Source organism: Cyprinodon tularosa, unplaced genomic scaffold, assembly GCF_016077235.1.
Source record: "Cyprinodon tularosa strain WSP-4 unplaced genomic scaffold, ASM1607723v1 ctg213, whole genome shotgun sequence".
In the NCBI taxonomy this organism is placed as follows: domain Eukaryota; kingdom Metazoa; phylum Chordata; class Actinopteri; order Cyprinodontiformes; family Cyprinodontidae; genus Cyprinodon; species Cyprinodon tularosa.
The window spans coordinates 360,541-377,707 of NW_024038792.1; the positions used below are offsets into that span (position 1 = coordinate 360,541).

Consider the following 17,167-nt stretch of genomic DNA (forward strand, 5'->3'; position numbering starts at 1 on the left):
ATCCATCCATCCATCCGTCCATCCATCCATCCATCCATCCATCCATCCATCCATGTCATAAGAAAAATATAACAAACTGAAAGGCACTAAAACTAACAGACTGCAAATTATGATTCCCAGATAGACGGATGGCTTCCATTTCCTCACTATCATTGATTATTATCCCCCTTCACATGCTGGAAAATCTAATATAGAGCTTTTTCCACACATATCTTTGACAAATACTGAATACTGAAGGTTTTATTTTCATTCATCGATTCCCTGATCTTCACTGTATTGTTTGTGCTTTGAATCTTGTACGGTTTATAATTAAATTTTAAGTGCATCGGCTGCAAGTCCGGCTCTGCAGCTGAGTTGGCTGTTACAGCTATTTCTGAGTCTAGCTGGTTTACAAAAGACTAAAGTATAACATTACATGTTTTATTTTCTTGTAAAATATTTCTGAGATTTTATTGCTTTTGGCATATCCCAGTTAATCTGTTTTATCTTTAAATCTGAAGCTGTCACTGCTTCTGTGTCTGTGCTCTGCTGAAAAACATGTGACTTTAAGGTGTCTACTAATATAATGATGGTAGAGAAACTGTGTCTAGAACTGTCACAGTTCGGTAAATTTCTGTTAAATAAGAAAACGACAAATATGAGTCATTATCTTTCAAGGAGCTGAGCTTAATCTGTCGGGGTTCTGCCCTCTGCTTGGGCTTATTTTTAGTTTCTTTGTGTTCTGTGTCTTTATAGTTTATTTCTACCAGTGAAATAAACTACTTTAGTTACCCTCTGTTGACCCCTTGTGCTTCTTTCCTTTCCCCTTGGTTTGCTCCTAGTTGGTCTTTCCGAAACCTGCTCCCAATCGACTGATTATCCTGCCTTGGTTCAGTTTCCCCATATATACACCACCCCTGCAGTCACTCAGTGCTGGTTTGTTGTTTTGTTGCTTACTTATCTCTGGTTCCCCACATTAGTTTTCTTTGACGTTTTTGTTTTTTTTGGGTCTTTGTATTTTTGGTGTTTGGATTTTACCTCAGTTGTCTCATTAAATCTGCAAGACTCACCTCTGCCTCCTGTTCTCTGCATTTCGGTCCTCAAAAACCTCCACTCAACCGTGACCAAATCGCTTTTTTTAACTAGTAAAGAGGAACACAACATTTAAACGCAATGTTTTGTCAAATTTAATGGCTCATAATACTAACCTGTGCAGTATAAACACTCTGCTGCTGTTGCTTTTTCTAAAGCTGTGCATGTCTAAAGGCTTTTTCTGTGGCATCTCTTTTCTTATTTGTTTTTAACCAATCTGTCTCTACGGAAGAGGATTAGGGCCAGTGGAAACAAAAGAAAAAGTTAACTGATTTTTACATTTTATTTCAGTTTAGTATGGGGAAAAAAGTCAGAATTCTGAGATTAAAGTCAGAATTCTGAGATTAAATTCAGAATTCTGAGAAAAAAGTCAGAATTCTGAGATTAAATTCAGAATTCCCATGTTAAACTGAAATAAAATTTAAAAATCAGTTAACTTTTTTTATTTTTCAGTGGCCCTAATCCTCTTGGGTATGTTTCAGAACTCTGACTTCGAAATAAAATCAGAAGTAACTGCTGGTTTAAATTTACTGTTATTGTGTGTTGTCTCTCCGCCGATCATTACAACGTATGCAGTGAATAACCACCGCCAATCATATCGGCTAATTTCTCAAAGTGACAGATCCAGAGCCATTACAGTTAGCAGTCCTACCTACAGGGCTCCGGACAGATCTAGCAATGTTATAATTTTTAATGTTACATCAGTATGTGGGACTGGGAGCAGCGGGAGAGAGAGTAAACACTCTGAAAACAGACAGCTGCGCTCGTCCAGAGTTTCTGTTGGCTAAATTGATTTAATTAAATCAACGAAAAAGGGGAAAAGTGTGCAAATCATTGGTGAGGACCATCCCCACCAGGCCAATGTTGGTGGGGACATGTCCAAACCAATCGTTCAAAAAGTTATGCCTATTGACTGAGGTGATCCGAAATCAAGGGAGAATCCAGAACAGAATCCAGGACCAGAGTCAAGGCACAGAAACGGGTCAGAGATCCAAACAGTACAACTAAACAGGTCCTAATGGGCCTACAATGGCAGGCTGAGAGCATCAGAGGGCAGAATCAGCTCAGGCTTTCAGGAATACTGGATTAGATTCACTGTTTGCTTGTAATAATCTGGCGCTAGTGACGGGTCTAGCAGCTGGTTATATGGTCAGGGGTGCAGCTGGATCTGATAAAGGCTGATGAATCATCTCAACTTAATGTATAAAACCATTCTTAACATTGTGTAGAATGGTTTTATACATTAAGTTGAGATTCACCAAAAAATGACTTTAGCTAGGTTTTCATAGGCAGGGTCATATATATATATATATATATATATATATATATATATGAATATTTTTTATTTCTCTTACCTCAATATGATCTGGGCATGGATGTGGAGCTCCACACCCATGCCGAGTTAAAACCCCGGGAGCAATGTCAACAGGTTCTTAATAACAATTGTCTGGCTCAATTTTCTCTCTCTCTCCCATGGGGCGAGGTACGGCTGTTGGCAGCGGCACATGATAAATTATTGATACATTAGTCACATTAGTGTTTCACTGACAAACCAAGCAATTATTTCAATAAGGGAACTAAGGAGGGAAAATTTTAAAAAGCACTGTGGAGATCGGCAGGATCCTTAGGACACCTAGGAAACCTAAACAAGCCGACGCTATCCTTAAAGAAGTAAAGTTGATACAGACGTTGGACATGAGCCATGATGGTGGCTTCCATGATGGTTTTACACTCCAGGAAAGCTTCAGGGAAACAGCGAGAGAAAGGCCTTAGACAGTGCTTTGTCCTCTACTCATTTATTTCTGCACACTTGTAAATATTGCATTGATCATCATGGTGATAATGTTTTGTTTAAAATAAAAAAAGTCATATAGTGTCATTGATACTGAAGGTGCAAATAAACAAATAAGGAGATTAAAGGCTAGGTGGGATTTGGTAGGGATCGATTCAGAGTGTTGGAGAAAAGTAAAAACCTTTAAGATAGTGGGAATTTAAGTTACATGTCTTGTTTTTATGGAATATTTTAATTTGATGTTCTGAATGCATTTTCTTAGATGTTACATGACTAAAGAAACTTCATAATTCAAAAGATAGCTTACAACTGGGTGAGCAGGATAAACGTTTCAATAATGCGCAAGTTGAAATAACTCCTGTTTAAAATCCAAGAGTGGGTGGAGGCGAGGTAGAGGGGTGTGGGACAAACTACAGAAAGGAGATGATCGGTTCAATAGTAGGGAATCGTTTTATGACAAGAGAAACAGAGATTGAAGGAAAATGAGAGTAGAAAATGTATAATAGAGATAGAAGGATGAGGCAGAACAGTAGGATGACAAAGGTAAGATAAGGAATGGTAAAAAAACATACGAGTGCTCCTGCTTTCTGAAAATCAAGATATTTGTGCTCTCTCACCCCCCCCTCTCTATCTCTATCTCTCTTTCTCTGAAAACCACACACACACACACACACATACGCCTAACACCAGAGGAGATGTTAATAACCATTGGGTCCATATGAGGCAGATGGTGTATTTAGTTAATACCCTGCTGCCCTCCAAAACTGACCCTGCCATAACCAGCAAACATGCTGGCAGCTGGGCAGGACTCCTGCAAATACGTTCCAAGGTGTTGAATACCAAAGCAAGCCGTGACCACGGCGACCAGCCAGGCAAATGATTTTCTTTTTTCTTTTGCTCCTACCAGGTGTGTATTCCATGTCAGTGTCAGAGGACAAGGTGCCGGGAGAGGAGGTTGGCCGCCTTAAGGCCAAAGACCCTGATCTTGAAGACAACGGACTTGTTAACTACCGCCTCATCGATGGAGATGGAATGAGCATGTTTGAACTGTCAACCGACTCAGAGACCCGAGAGGCTGTAATCAAAATCAAGAAGGTAAGAGATGATGGGGAGAGAAATGTACAGAACATTCTAGATTTGTTTAAACAGAAAACCAGCCAGACAGGTTGGTAGACTTCGGGAAAAAAATGTAGAATTACAAATTTTGGTGTGTGGGGGGGAATATTTACTCTAAGGCTTTATTTCATAGCCTAGGTTATACATTCATCTATCCCTATCAAACCATACATTTATATATTAGTTCCCCATCAATTCATCTTTTTTCATTTAAACCGTAAAAACTGTCCAAAAAGGGCTAAAAGCTCTGGAAATATGAATATCGAATTTCTAAACCTCTAGCTTAGCTTGCTTACCAGAAATTTTTGTAACATTTGTTTATGTTTTACATTTCTGCTGACATTTTGCTGCATACACTAGTAAAATCAATTAAAATATTTGTAATTGCTCGTTTAGAAAGCCCAATATAGAAGCTGTGCTTATATTAAAGAAAATTGAATTGTGTTGATGCATGTTGATGAACATCAGGATGAAAACAAGATGCATGTAAAACCACTTGATTCTATCCAAAGGTTAATTTCAATCAGGGTTGAGTGAAATTAATGTAAACATGTTAAATAAACAGCGATTACATCTGGATAGGATTTAAAACTCACTGAGTTTATTTATACTTTTATTTTAATAAAGAATACATTTTGTTATATTGAGTATCTATTATATATTATGCTACAAACTATAGGAAGTTCTAACAACGTTTGTGGTCTCTGAAGGTTTGGGAAAATCTTTAGCTGAATTTAATTCCAGTAACCACACAACCTTATGCATAACTGATCCATTTTCAGTTCTGTGCTGAAGCAGGCTTAGAGGTAAGGGCTCTCCTTCCAGCCTCGACACCTGTAGTGTGCATGACAATGAGTTAGTGATAATAGTGAATAATGCTCCTTTCTCCTCTATCAAAACTGTAATTAATCTGCCCCAGAGCAATACAGGTAACTCATAAATAAGGCATAAGTTAACAGTAGTAGGCTGTGGCTGAGCTTTGCATTTTAAAAATTCACATAACTTCAATTTCCTTGTACTTGCACAAAAAAAGAGTTGAAAACATTTAAATTAAACTTAAACTCCTGTTTTAAAGATTCACCCATTCACAAGCAAAGAGCTGAGGTAGGCTTTGGTCATTCTGACTGGCTTAGGATCTGCAATGTCCAGGTGTTCAGCATCCCTTGAACACAGACTGAGGAAAGAGATGCAGGAGCAGAGCTTGATTCAGTTGCATCCTTTCTAAAGAAAAATTGTGTCAATTTATTGCAAATTAAATTTTTTTTTTTGCAAATTGCTTGAAAATGTTTTTTTTTTTTTTTTTCTGTTTTTTGCTTCATAGGTAACAAGTTCCAGGCTATCATTGATGTTTTCAGATATCTAATCTGCTTAACTATTTTTCTATTATAACAAAAACATAATCCGCTTTACATAATTATTCTCTTTTGCCAAACATCACGCACCGACATGTCATGTTTCAGATGAATATGTTTTTAATATTCATTAATTAATATGAAGTTTTGAATATTTCTCTTAAAGTTCTGATTACAGGAGTTATTCAAATTACCTGACATTTCAGATAAAAAAAGTACCAGCATAATTATGTTTTTGGCAAAGTAACTATAATTTGTTAATTTTTCTAAGTAACACCCCTAAGACACCCCTACGCCGTCCCCTGTAGACTTTGCCTGTAAATCAGACGTTTTGATGCCCAGAAAACATTTGGTGTGAACACACCATAAGTTAAATATTTTAGCCTTAGCCTACTAAATGTCTCCGGTGGGTAGATTCAGTCTAGTGAAGCTTCATTTAATGTAGAATAACTTGTAGCTTAACTCAATATATTTTCTAAGTAGCTTGCCAAGCACTGTTTATTTGTTCTCATTTTGGTCTCATACAGCTGATTAGCGCTCAGTCTGAGTTGGTTCCTGTGGAAATTGACCCAGTGAACTTAACTTGTTCGGACCAGGTTTAGAGCCAACTCAGCTCAGCTCAAAATATGTTTCTTCTCTGTTAAATCCACTACCAGCGCACACAGTAAGTAACAAAAAGCGTAATAGCGCCATCTTTTAAATTAATTTATTGAATTGTAATTCAATAATTACATTTATTTCATGCAATGAAAATTATACAAAATTATTTATTTGAACTCAAACAAGTATACTGTATAATCTAAATTGAAAATCTTATACACAAAATATCGTATAAGTATTTTCTCTTTTGGAGGGATAACACATCATCCTATTTCTATATGGATCAAAAAGATCATTTTATCTAACCTGACACATATCAGCATATGTAACCGGATCCTTCCTGCATTGTGCTGGTTTTATTAATTGATCAGGCCATGACAGTTTTTCTTTAAAAGGACGGTTTCTCAATTTATTGTACCTGATGAGAACAATACACAAGAAAACAATCGTGTTAAAGCTACAGTGTGTAATTTTCAGCGACATCTAGCGGTCAGACTGCAGACCGCAGCAACATGAACATCTCCCCCCCACCGCTTCTCCCCCCCAACAGTACGGCGAGCGTTACGGGACAAAATTTCTTCCACGACGTCCACATCACCTACCTTCTCAAGTGATGAGGTTTGTTTACATAGATAATTTTACAGATAGTATTTCATTAGTCTGAGTAGGGTATAGATTTCATGTAGACTTAAGATAATAAATATACCCGTTATTTTTTCTACGTCGTTGTGACGTTTTGGTGAGCTGCTTTGCATGGTGATATAAACAGACGAAGTAATTGTAGTCATTAGTTTAACAGCGAGATTGTGTTCGCTGGAAGAATATATATTCCCCGTTTACAGAGTCTAAGTCATTTTGGTGGCACGGGGGTTACAAGGCGAGGAAGAGGGAGAGGACGAGGGCGAGGGCAGGGAGGCCGTGCAGCTAGGGCCAGGCGAGAGAGGGGAGCCAGCGGGGTGAGAGCAGAGGAGGAAAGGCTTGAAGATCTCCAAAGGAGCCGGAGAGAAGTAACCGAGGTATATATCCAGAAAATTATTTTACAGAAAATTACTGAATCATTACCTGTGAAACATCAGGGACGTTGCTGAATAAGTATACTGGAGAGTAACAGCATCATCACGCAGCATGTTATTGTTTTAGACAGGTCTGAGCATCCTGTACTCCAAAAACTGCAGTGATATTAGACAATTGTGTGTGTAGGATTAATTACCTGTCCAAGAGAAAACTGGCAACTTGAGCGTCACTTTGAAAACCTTTTTCCTCCATCAGTGACTTCCATCGTGTAAATGCCGTGCCAATGTTGATCCGTGTTTTTTGCCGTTTCTTGTCACGCTTGCGTTTATTCTCGTCGTGTTTCCGCTTCTTAGATGACGGGGGTTCGGTGTCCGCCGCTTTTCGTTGTGATACAGAGTAGGCATGATCCTCCATTCGTCTGATGTTTGGCCACACAGTGCCAAACAGTTTGCAAAGTCACTCACGCCTGCCGCCTTGTTCACCTTTCTTGTTACTGAGGCGCAGTATACCTGCTTCTTCTTCTTTGGTTTCAGGCAGACTAAACGCTTCTCAGGCATAATACTGCCATCTACTGTTCAGTACCGTCTCAGTTCATCTCTCTCAACTTGCCGTAGTTATTTTTGAGCGTCATGGGAGATCTCGCAATCGCTAGTTTGTTGCCTCTGCGCTTGCCGTAGCGCAAAGATGTCAGCCTCCATGGCTGCGAGACCCGCTCCTATGTAATTATAAATAACGAATTCTAAGGCAACGCAAATATTATGGTTAAAAGGCTGAGCTCATAGGTGATGATAAATAACATAGTTATGTATAATATATTAAATTTCTGACTTTATATCCCTGTAATTATTACACACTGTAGCTTTAAAGGCTGCCTACACAAAACAGAAGTACATAACAAAAATTAACTTAATAGATCTATAAATAAACTGAATGTATTCAGATGAAAAATAAATAGCACACACCCCTCACAGGAAAACATGACAAAAGGGGAGGGTCTAAGGGGTGTGAACAATTTAAAGCCAATACCACAAAAGAAGAAGAAATAAAAAGAAGGGGCTTCCACTCTTAAAGTCAAACAGTTTAAATAATGACATATTTTCTAGAGGTGTTTCAGTCTGGTGTGTAACAATACAAATAACCATATAAAAACATTTTGTGTAATTATAACAAAAGAGAAATACAACCAGGTTACACATAGGGATACCAATTTCTGAAGAATGACTAATTTATTGAATTTCAGGAAGTTGGCCTCTTCTCTCCCACAGAAAAACTCCAATCATGCTCTTTCTGTTCCCCTGATACTTTGCGCAGTCCTACGTGTTATCGTCAATTCAAAATAGCCCTTAAAACAATTTATTTTAAAAGTTAAACTTAAAATAAAACGGCAGGTTTAACTGTAAGCAGGTGCAGTAAATTATTTTTTCGGTAGGAAAATGCGTAGACATTGCGTTAGTATCATTTAATTCTTTTTTGACTAATTATTCGCAATTGACATACATCACATCTAGCTCTTTTAGGCAATAGTTTGCAAATAAAACACGAGCATGGTTTAAGACCCTCAAGATTAGAATGGAAGGACTTTGGGATTCATTCATTCCCTCTAGTCTTTGCTACAGACAAAATAGGCCGTTATTCTGTGAACATGTTTATTCCTGTGAGTGTCTTCTTAGCCTCTTTCTCTCTGGTTTACACATGTTTTCAAACATGGATTGACCCACTTACAACCAGCATTTCCCACTGGCAGAAATCTGGCTCAAATCTCAGGCTCTGTCTCACCACGGCTGCATGTCTGGTGGCACCATAAAGCAGGGTTAGCACTGATGATGTCACCATTGGACAGAAATCAGGAAAGTAAACAATGGAGAGCAACATGGAAGGAAGCTAGGGTATAGTAAGTGCGCTTTATTGTTTCGCTCTATCATCTTTCCTAATCCCTCTTACTAGTGCTGTGCCATGTTTATCAAATATTGTTAAATCAGACGTGGCTTGGGCGGTGTGTTGACATCCGTACATCACGTTCAATGCTATCACGTAATTTAGATCTCGATCAGATCACAACCAGAGCCAAGGCGAGTCGTTTCAACCAGGTAGACATATGTCAGTGAGCTGTTCCCACTGCCACTAAAAGACGATTGCTCCCGGGTTTAAACTGTTTTTTGTCCAGTGGGAAAGGAGAACTTGATTTATGTCCGGAGTTCCATCATTTTTTAATTCTAAAAAAGCAGCCAGCCCCTTTTTTACCCCTCACTTTGATTCCACTGACCCTGAGTAGATGATAAACATTCATGTGTGTGAGGAGTTAACGCTTTTAGCCACGTATCATTGAGCTCAAATGCACTGCTGTCCTGGTAGAGCTGCAATTTGTAAGACATCTCTCATTTCCCATTAGGACGGACAGGATGACTGGCCTGTACCATCTGCTTCAGTCATGACAGTTTCTCATGGGCCACTTTCAGCAACTCTATTTGAATAATGAGGGATTACCAACCCTTTTACTGATGCCATGAAAGCTGCAGCTTTGCTAGCAGCCAGGGATGGCAGCTGATTGTTGATGGAACTCAGAGGAGCATGTCCTCAGAAAACACATTTCAAACAAACAAAAGAAGAAACAAATGTTGTCCACAAACGTTAGCTCTATGATGTTGCTGTCAGACTGCAACTTGCTCTGTAGGACAAACTGGGGCCAATATCTAACAGAGAAGCAATCTCCCAAATGAAGCGGTACCTAAAACAGAAAGAGGCCTATAATGAAAGGCATATTCATTACTAACCATTGATTTGAGTTTTTTTGTGGACCCACAGTCCTTAAATAAATGACCTTCTTTTATGGGTCCTTCTTTTTTTTATATTCAGATTTTTTTAGGGAAAAACTAAAATTATTTATTTCAACCAAAATTATGCCTAAATTAGCAAAGTAAAGATACATTTCTACCTCTTTGTGTTTCTAGATAATTAAATACTAAAGTTTATCTGGCTTCAAAAATCAATCTGTACAGAGAAAAGCAGCGTAGTACAAATTTAGGGCATGAAGTGTATTTCTTTGCAATATAATTGCAGTTTTAAAAAGTTCTAAATGCAAAAAAAAAAAAAAAAAAAAAAAAAAAAAAAAACAAGTTTTGATATCAATATTATTACCCAGAGTAAGACCAACTTTCTCACTTTAGCCTTACTGGTTGTAGTAATACACTTGTACGTTGGTTTCCTGCCACAACAAATAAGAAAAAAAGATGCATAAACAGATTCTTGCAAACAAGCCACAGGTAGGTAGCATGCGGAAGATGATTAAAATGAAAGCAGCAAAACATGCGGAAATAATCCAGGGTTTCCGTGAATCATTAAAAATAATTACAATTCATTATTTTTATTTTTTTTTCATTAATTTCACAAAAAAAATTTCATTAATTTTTAGATTTTTATAAATTTTTGTATTTTTCGGTGTAACAATAAACATATTCCGGACCGAACCGAAAACCATGACCACGAAACCGTGAACCGATCCACCCCTGATATATATATATATATATATATATATATATATATATATATATATATATATATATATATATATATATATATATATATATATATATATATATATATATATATATATAATAAATCTTTAAATTAATAATTTAATAATTAAAAATTCTGATTGTTGCTTGCTTAACTTAACTTTTTCGGTAAACATTTTTCTTTAAATGACCAATCAGAGGACAGAAAATGCTTACATAAGGGTGGGCCCTCTAGATGGCCCAGTGGGGGCATATCTGAAATCTGATTGGTTGAAGAAAATAGTCCTTGCTAACAGAGGCTGAAATCTGATTGGATAAAAAATATAGCAACTAAATAAATATAATGGAAGTGCCGCATCCCTCCGAAATGGTACAAAATTAAGAAAATTGATTGTTTTGAATAAATAAATACATGATACCAAATTAAAGTTTAGGTTATGAATGTAGGTCAGTGTTTCTGATAGATTTTAGCTCAGCTGTGAAGGCGTTGAAGGACACCAATATGAAAACAGTTATGCTTAGCTGCTGCAGTTCCTCATGTCTATTGGAATAATAACTCTCACTGTAAATAAAAGTGTCTTTGCAAGTAGATGCTCACACTCACATCTGTTTTCATGCTTGATCTGATGATGCCATTTTAACTTGAAAGTGTTATCTATGTATGCTAAGCAGTATGTGCGTGTGCATGCATGTGAGATCATGAGGTTTAGATTCGTCCCAAGGGAAATCAAAACCTTTTGTGTCCTGAAGAGATCATCAAAAGAAATTGAAAGCAAGCTCGTACCTTTGCACGCTCACATGCATGCACACACCCTCATGCATGCATACACACTTTTAAATCCGCACTATGAGTAGCCGTTACTCATCTCTATTCTCTCCTTCTCATAGACAGACACACAGGGATGAGCTTTAATCAACTATTCTCTTTTAACTGTGTCCTGACGAAAGCAGTCTACAGAATATGAAGGAGCCTTGTGTGCAAGTGTGTGCGTTAACTTCAGGGAGAAAGAGGGGGATTATTATGAATATCATCATATCAGACTGATTATCAAAAGAGGGAGAGAATAAGAGGGTGGTGACAGGATGAGAGGGAGGCAGGGACAGAAAAGAGAAAATAAAAAAAGTTGGTCACATCTTTGCTTGTTTTTTTTATACCCGTTATTATACTAATCATATTTATCAGGAATATAATGTGTGTGTCCATTAAAAAAGAGGTTACTCTCTGATACTGAGTTAGATCCCATAAAACCCTGTGGACTTTATTTGTCAAAATGGTAATCTTTTTTTTTTTTTTTTTTTTTTTTTTTAGAACTTTTTATTTAACCATTTTATAAATCTTACATAACATAACATTTCCTGACAGAAACTCAAATAGTACACATCACAAAATACCAAAAGTCTTTACAATTAGGACAGCAGGCAGAGCAGAAAACATCCACAATCTATAATCTGTGGCCAAGCAGTACCCTTTCCCAATGAGGAATTCCATCAGATCCCTCCTTTTAGTAATATCTCATCCTCTCCATCAGACCCCCAGATATTCTGAAATACAAGTCCACCTTCGTATAAGAGTGTCCATAGTTACCTGCAGGCTTGCAGTCATTTGCTCCATTATGTAAACGTGTTTCAATCTCTGGGCCCATTGACCTATAGTTGGTGGTTTTACATCTCTCCAGTGCACAGTAATCATTTTCTTTGCTATCAATAAAAGAACCCTCAGTATATATCTCTGATCTGTGTTATATTTACTTTTAGGTACGGCTCCCAACAAAAACATCACAGGTTCAGGCATCACCTTTACTTTCAATATTCCCTCTATTTCCTTTCTAATATTGTCCCAAAATCCCTGTATTACAGGACAATCCCAAAAAATGTGTGTGGTATCTCCAATTTTTCCACAATTTCGCCAACATAGTGCTACACTAGGTTTTTTCACAAATGAGGAGATGATAAAGGGAGTATTAAAGTATCTGATCTTCACTTTCCAGTCAAATTCTTTCCATAGTTGGCTGTTAATTCCCCTATGACAGGCGGTACATATTTCCACCCATGTAGAGTCTTCAATTATAACATTTAATTCTAATTCCAATTTTTCCTTGATATTGTTTGTGTTTTGTGATGTGTCAGTTACTAACCTTTTGTATATATTAGATATGTGTTTTGTTGGGAAATGCTTCTCTATAACACTGATAAAGTACTCTTTTATTTTATTTGGTTTTTTTCTGACCCAATGCCTTTCTTTATTACTTGTGATATAATGTCTTATCTGAAGGTATCTAAAAAAATCATTTGATGGGAGGTCAAATTGTTCTTGAACTTGAGAGAATGATTTGAATTATTTTTCTGTAAAGAGTTGATTGATTGTACAGAGACCTTTATCAGCCCATCTTTTTAACCCCGTATCCCACACCGAAGGAGGAAATTCTATGTTCCCTACTATTAACATGGCCCTTGAGATGGACTCCGGTCCTCGAGCAATTTTTTAACTGTTGTCCATACTTTTAACGTGTGTTTTATCCATTCGTTCTTTATTCTAATTTTTTGAATTGACTTTGTATCAATAAATGGCAGTGTAGGTAGAGGAACAGCTTTAACTGAATCTTGCTCTATTTGAGTCCATATTGTTTCCCGGTCATTTTCAAGCCATGCCACAATTGCATTTATTTGGGCAGCCCGGTAAAGCTCAGTCTTCCCCTTTCCCTAGGTAATTGAAGGCATTTCAATCTAACCCTCGGTCTCTTCCCTTGCCAGATAAAAAATGGTCATCTTAATTGAATACAGGAGAATTTATGCAGTATACACAGAATTACATACCTTGACATGTGGGATTCTTAGAAATATAGGTGAAAGAAATCAACATCTCTAAATGTAAGTGTGAGCCCTTTTTTATTAATGGTATAGATTTGATTCTCAAAGGAGGTCTATTGTGTCAGCATGCATGTCAATATCCTATTAATTAAGGCTAATTGTTTCTGTACATTAAGGAAATCGCAACTACATTAAGAAAAACAAAACTACATAAAGCAAAGCGCAACTACATTAAGAAAAACAAAAGTACATAAAGCAAAGCGCAACTACATTAAGGAAAACACAATTACATGAACCTACCGGAAAAGGTAGGTACCAGTGGGAAACATGAGACATCGCTGATTGGACGACGGAGCCCTTGAACCGGAAGTCATTCTGCCCGCTGAAAACATGGATATTGTCGGCGCCCCAAACATAGCTGCCGTTATCCAGGAATATTTTGAATCAGGACATACGTACGAGGTGATACTGGATATGCTCAAGACTAATCACGAAATTTCAGTTAGTTTGCGTACACTGAAGACACACTTAAAAGAAGCTGGACTGTTCAGACGACGCAACTTCCGGTTCAAGGGTCAAACGGCCCCGTCTTCCAATCAGCGAAGTCTCATGTTTCCCACTGCTGCCTACCTTTTCCGGTAGGTTAATGTAATTGTGTTTTCCTTAATGTAGTTGTGCTTTGCTTTATGTAGTTTTGTTTTTCTTAATGTAGTTGTGCTTTTAGATTTGTAGTTGCAGTTTGCACTTCAGGGCCACCGTAGTAATGACATGAAAGCAGGAAAAAAAAAAAGTTCTACAAAAAATAAAATTCTGGGTGTCAATAACTCTTACATTTTAAAACTGGGACACTGGGTCAAATGCCGGTCAAGATGCCTTGACAATCTGGATGCTAGACTTGTTGTAGACTTGAAGCTCCACCATTCTTTCATTGCAGTCTCGAAAGCAGCTTGTCTTTATTTTATTTGAAATGGAGAAAAAAAAAAAGTGTTTAACACATTTTTTAGAGAGAAAGTCCAACTCAAAACATCATCTGTGCAGTCAGTTAATCATAAATATTCTGTTCTTGTTTGGAGCGGCAGACCTCAACGTCCACCGGCCCCTTTTTACTGTCCCTCATCATCATCATCACCTCGCTTCCTGAACTGTCACTGTGGCACAGCTGCTGCTGGCTGTGCCTCTCCAGAGCAATTCACTATGTTTGCAGCATTTAGCAGCTTCAACTTTTAAATGTCACTTCTTTCTTCCCTTGTCTCTTCAGCTTTTCCTTTTTTTTTGTAACACCATCCATTTTCAAATACTTTAGGAAAAACTTCTTCCTGTACTCCACAAATGGGCCCCACTGGCAGATGTCATAACTATAAAGCGCATTGCTGCCACCTACAGGACAGACGTAGATTAATGAGAAAAGCACTGCTTACTTTGTGGGGCGACTCAGTTGAGCTGCATACGTGACAGCCACCCTCGGCTATATCAAGGTTTAACAATTACAGTTCTGCCTAAGTCTACCCTGAGAAATATAGATCACTGTTGTTTTTGTCTGATGATGAAAGCAGCTAGGACCAAAGTAATCAGATGATTAATTTAATTCCAAAAATAATCCACTTATATCATGCCATTATCACACACCAGGAATACCTTAATTTCAAAGTCTTTTTATTTAATTTTTATGGCTGGACATCAGAGGCACCTATGATTAATTCATGTGGCAACAGCTCCACCTACCATAACATGGAAGCATAGCGTTTAACAGCCATGCAGTTTGCAAAACCAATACAGCTTCTGCAGGGGATGGATATTATTTCTGTTCTTTAGTATAAGCAAGAATGGGGCGGGCTTATGTCCATTTACAGCTGCTATTACGTTTCAAAGTGAAGTAATGACAATTCATTTTCTCAATTTTTTTCAGCAAGTGGACTTTGAGACAAAGAGGTCATACTCTTTAAAGGTGGAGGGGTCCAACCCATACATAGATTCTCGATTTCTTGCTTGGGGACCTTACAAGGATGAGGCCACAATTAAGGTATGTGTAAAGTGTTTCTGTAAACAGGGGCAGAATAGTCAATCATATGCATTTCATTGTTTTTAAAATGGCAAACATTACAGAAGCATTTGTTTCTTGTTGGTGTTTTCATGTTTTCATGTGTGCAGATATCTGTGGAGGATGCAGATGAGCCTCCTGTTTTCACAGCTCCCAGTTACACTTTTGTGGTGGAGGAGAATGCCCCTCAGGGCACCCGGGTGGGACAAGTTCATGCCAAGGACACTGATGTTGCCAACAACCCTGTCAGGTAACAAGAAGTATACAAGCCTAACTCATAAATACAATTTCACTGTTAGTTCTGAGAGAGTACAACCTTAAAATACCAGAATAAGCAGGGTTCCCACATACTGTATAATGGTTTGACACTTTTTCTTTTCAATGAGCAGCTTAACCTCATTATGGCCAAACTGCCAAGTGTCAAAGTGCATGAATATCTAAAATGTAATTGCAATTATTTTCATAAACAGATACATGATTCCTCGGTACACGGACGTTGAGCAGTTTTTCAGCATTTCAGAAGATGGAATGATCACCACCACCAGACCACTGGACAGAGAGACGCAGCCGTGGCACAATATTTCTGTTTCGGCTACAGAGATTGGTACATACCCTAGCACTCACAGGCATACACTATCACTACAGCTTACCCTGCAAAAAGATTTATACCCCTTAAACTTTTAATCATTTTATGAACTCCCCAATCCAACAAAGATGAATCAAAAGGTTTAATTTCCTCCTTAGTTGAAGTCAAGTCCGGCAAAAAAAAAGGTGCCGAACACCAGTGTTCTAGTGGGAAAGTGTAGTACCAACCTGAATAGCTTACATTTGGACAATAAACAGTGGTTTAAGTTAAATATACTCATTGTTTAAACAGTGCAAGTCTTTATGTATATTTACCGTGGTCATTGTAGTTTTATAACCCCTAGATAATAGGTAGGTAAACACCAGTGTTGTATTCATCAATAATGACAATGAAGAAATTATTTCGTTGACTCCTTTTTTTCATGACGATAACGAAAACTGTCGAGCTAAACATGGATATTTGATGACAAAAAAAATGACGAGTCAGGGGTTTGAGTTTTCATCAACAAAACGAGACTAAATAAATATTAGCGGGTGGTCGGTCAGATGTTTACAATGCATCATTGTGCTGTAATCTTTTAGACAAGTTAAACAGTATCAGCTGTGCCCACCTGCTGTGCAGTGGTGTAGATTCTACATAGCCACGCATTTCTGCATAGCTGTGCCTGTGCAGAAATGATTTTTTGCACACATGTAGCTCAGAGTCTGCATTTTATGCTCCACACTGATTGTTCGCTCTCAGCATTATGACCCTTCCTGCCCTCGCTACTTAATAAACTATGTGGCTGATCATCCGTTGCCAAGCGTAAAAAATCGCTTTGTCTAACTATCAAGATTTTATTTCTTCCAGCTCACAAGAGGTGATACTAAACATTCTTTAATTTCTACCTAAAGGTATCCCTTTATTATATCCAAAGAAAATATGTCATTGCAAACTGTTTATTTTTGGGTAAAGAGCCAGGTAAAAAGACAAATAGATCTTTGAATATTTCTTTCTTATTATGTAAATGTTTACTTGTATTTTCATTAAAACATTTTCTATGTTTCCTTTGAATATGTCAAGATTTTAGTTAGCATATTCATTCAGTTTAGTTCCGGATTGCCATGGCATTACGACGCAATCTTTGTAGGTTACCTCTGGTTATATCAAAACCCTGTGAATTTAAATCTACTTTGTCCCCCGAGCAGCAGTAACCAAGGGGCAAATTCATGAAATAAAACCAAAATTATCAAAGTAGAAAGACAAATTTTTTCATTCTTTGCTTTTTTGGAACAACGA

General features: G+C 37.5%; 1 protein-coding gene across 1 annotated transcript in view; it reads left to right on the forward strand.

Moving 5' to 3' along the window:
* cdh11 (cadherin 11, type 2, OB-cadherin (osteoblast)) overlaps positions 1 to 17,167 on the forward strand; it is a 142,029-nt gene that overhangs the window by 112,482 nt on the left and 12,380 nt on the right. Inside the window, exons 8-11 of the mRNA XM_038285643.1 lie at positions 3,771 to 3,958; positions 15,172 to 15,285; positions 15,414 to 15,553; positions 15,774 to 15,907. Of these exons, the coding sequence (XP_038141571.1) occupies positions 3,771 to 3,958; positions 15,172 to 15,285; positions 15,414 to 15,553; positions 15,774 to 15,907 (576 nt within the window). The remainder of the gene's footprint in view (positions 1 to 3,770; positions 3,959 to 15,171; positions 15,286 to 15,413; positions 15,554 to 15,773; positions 15,908 to 17,167) is intronic.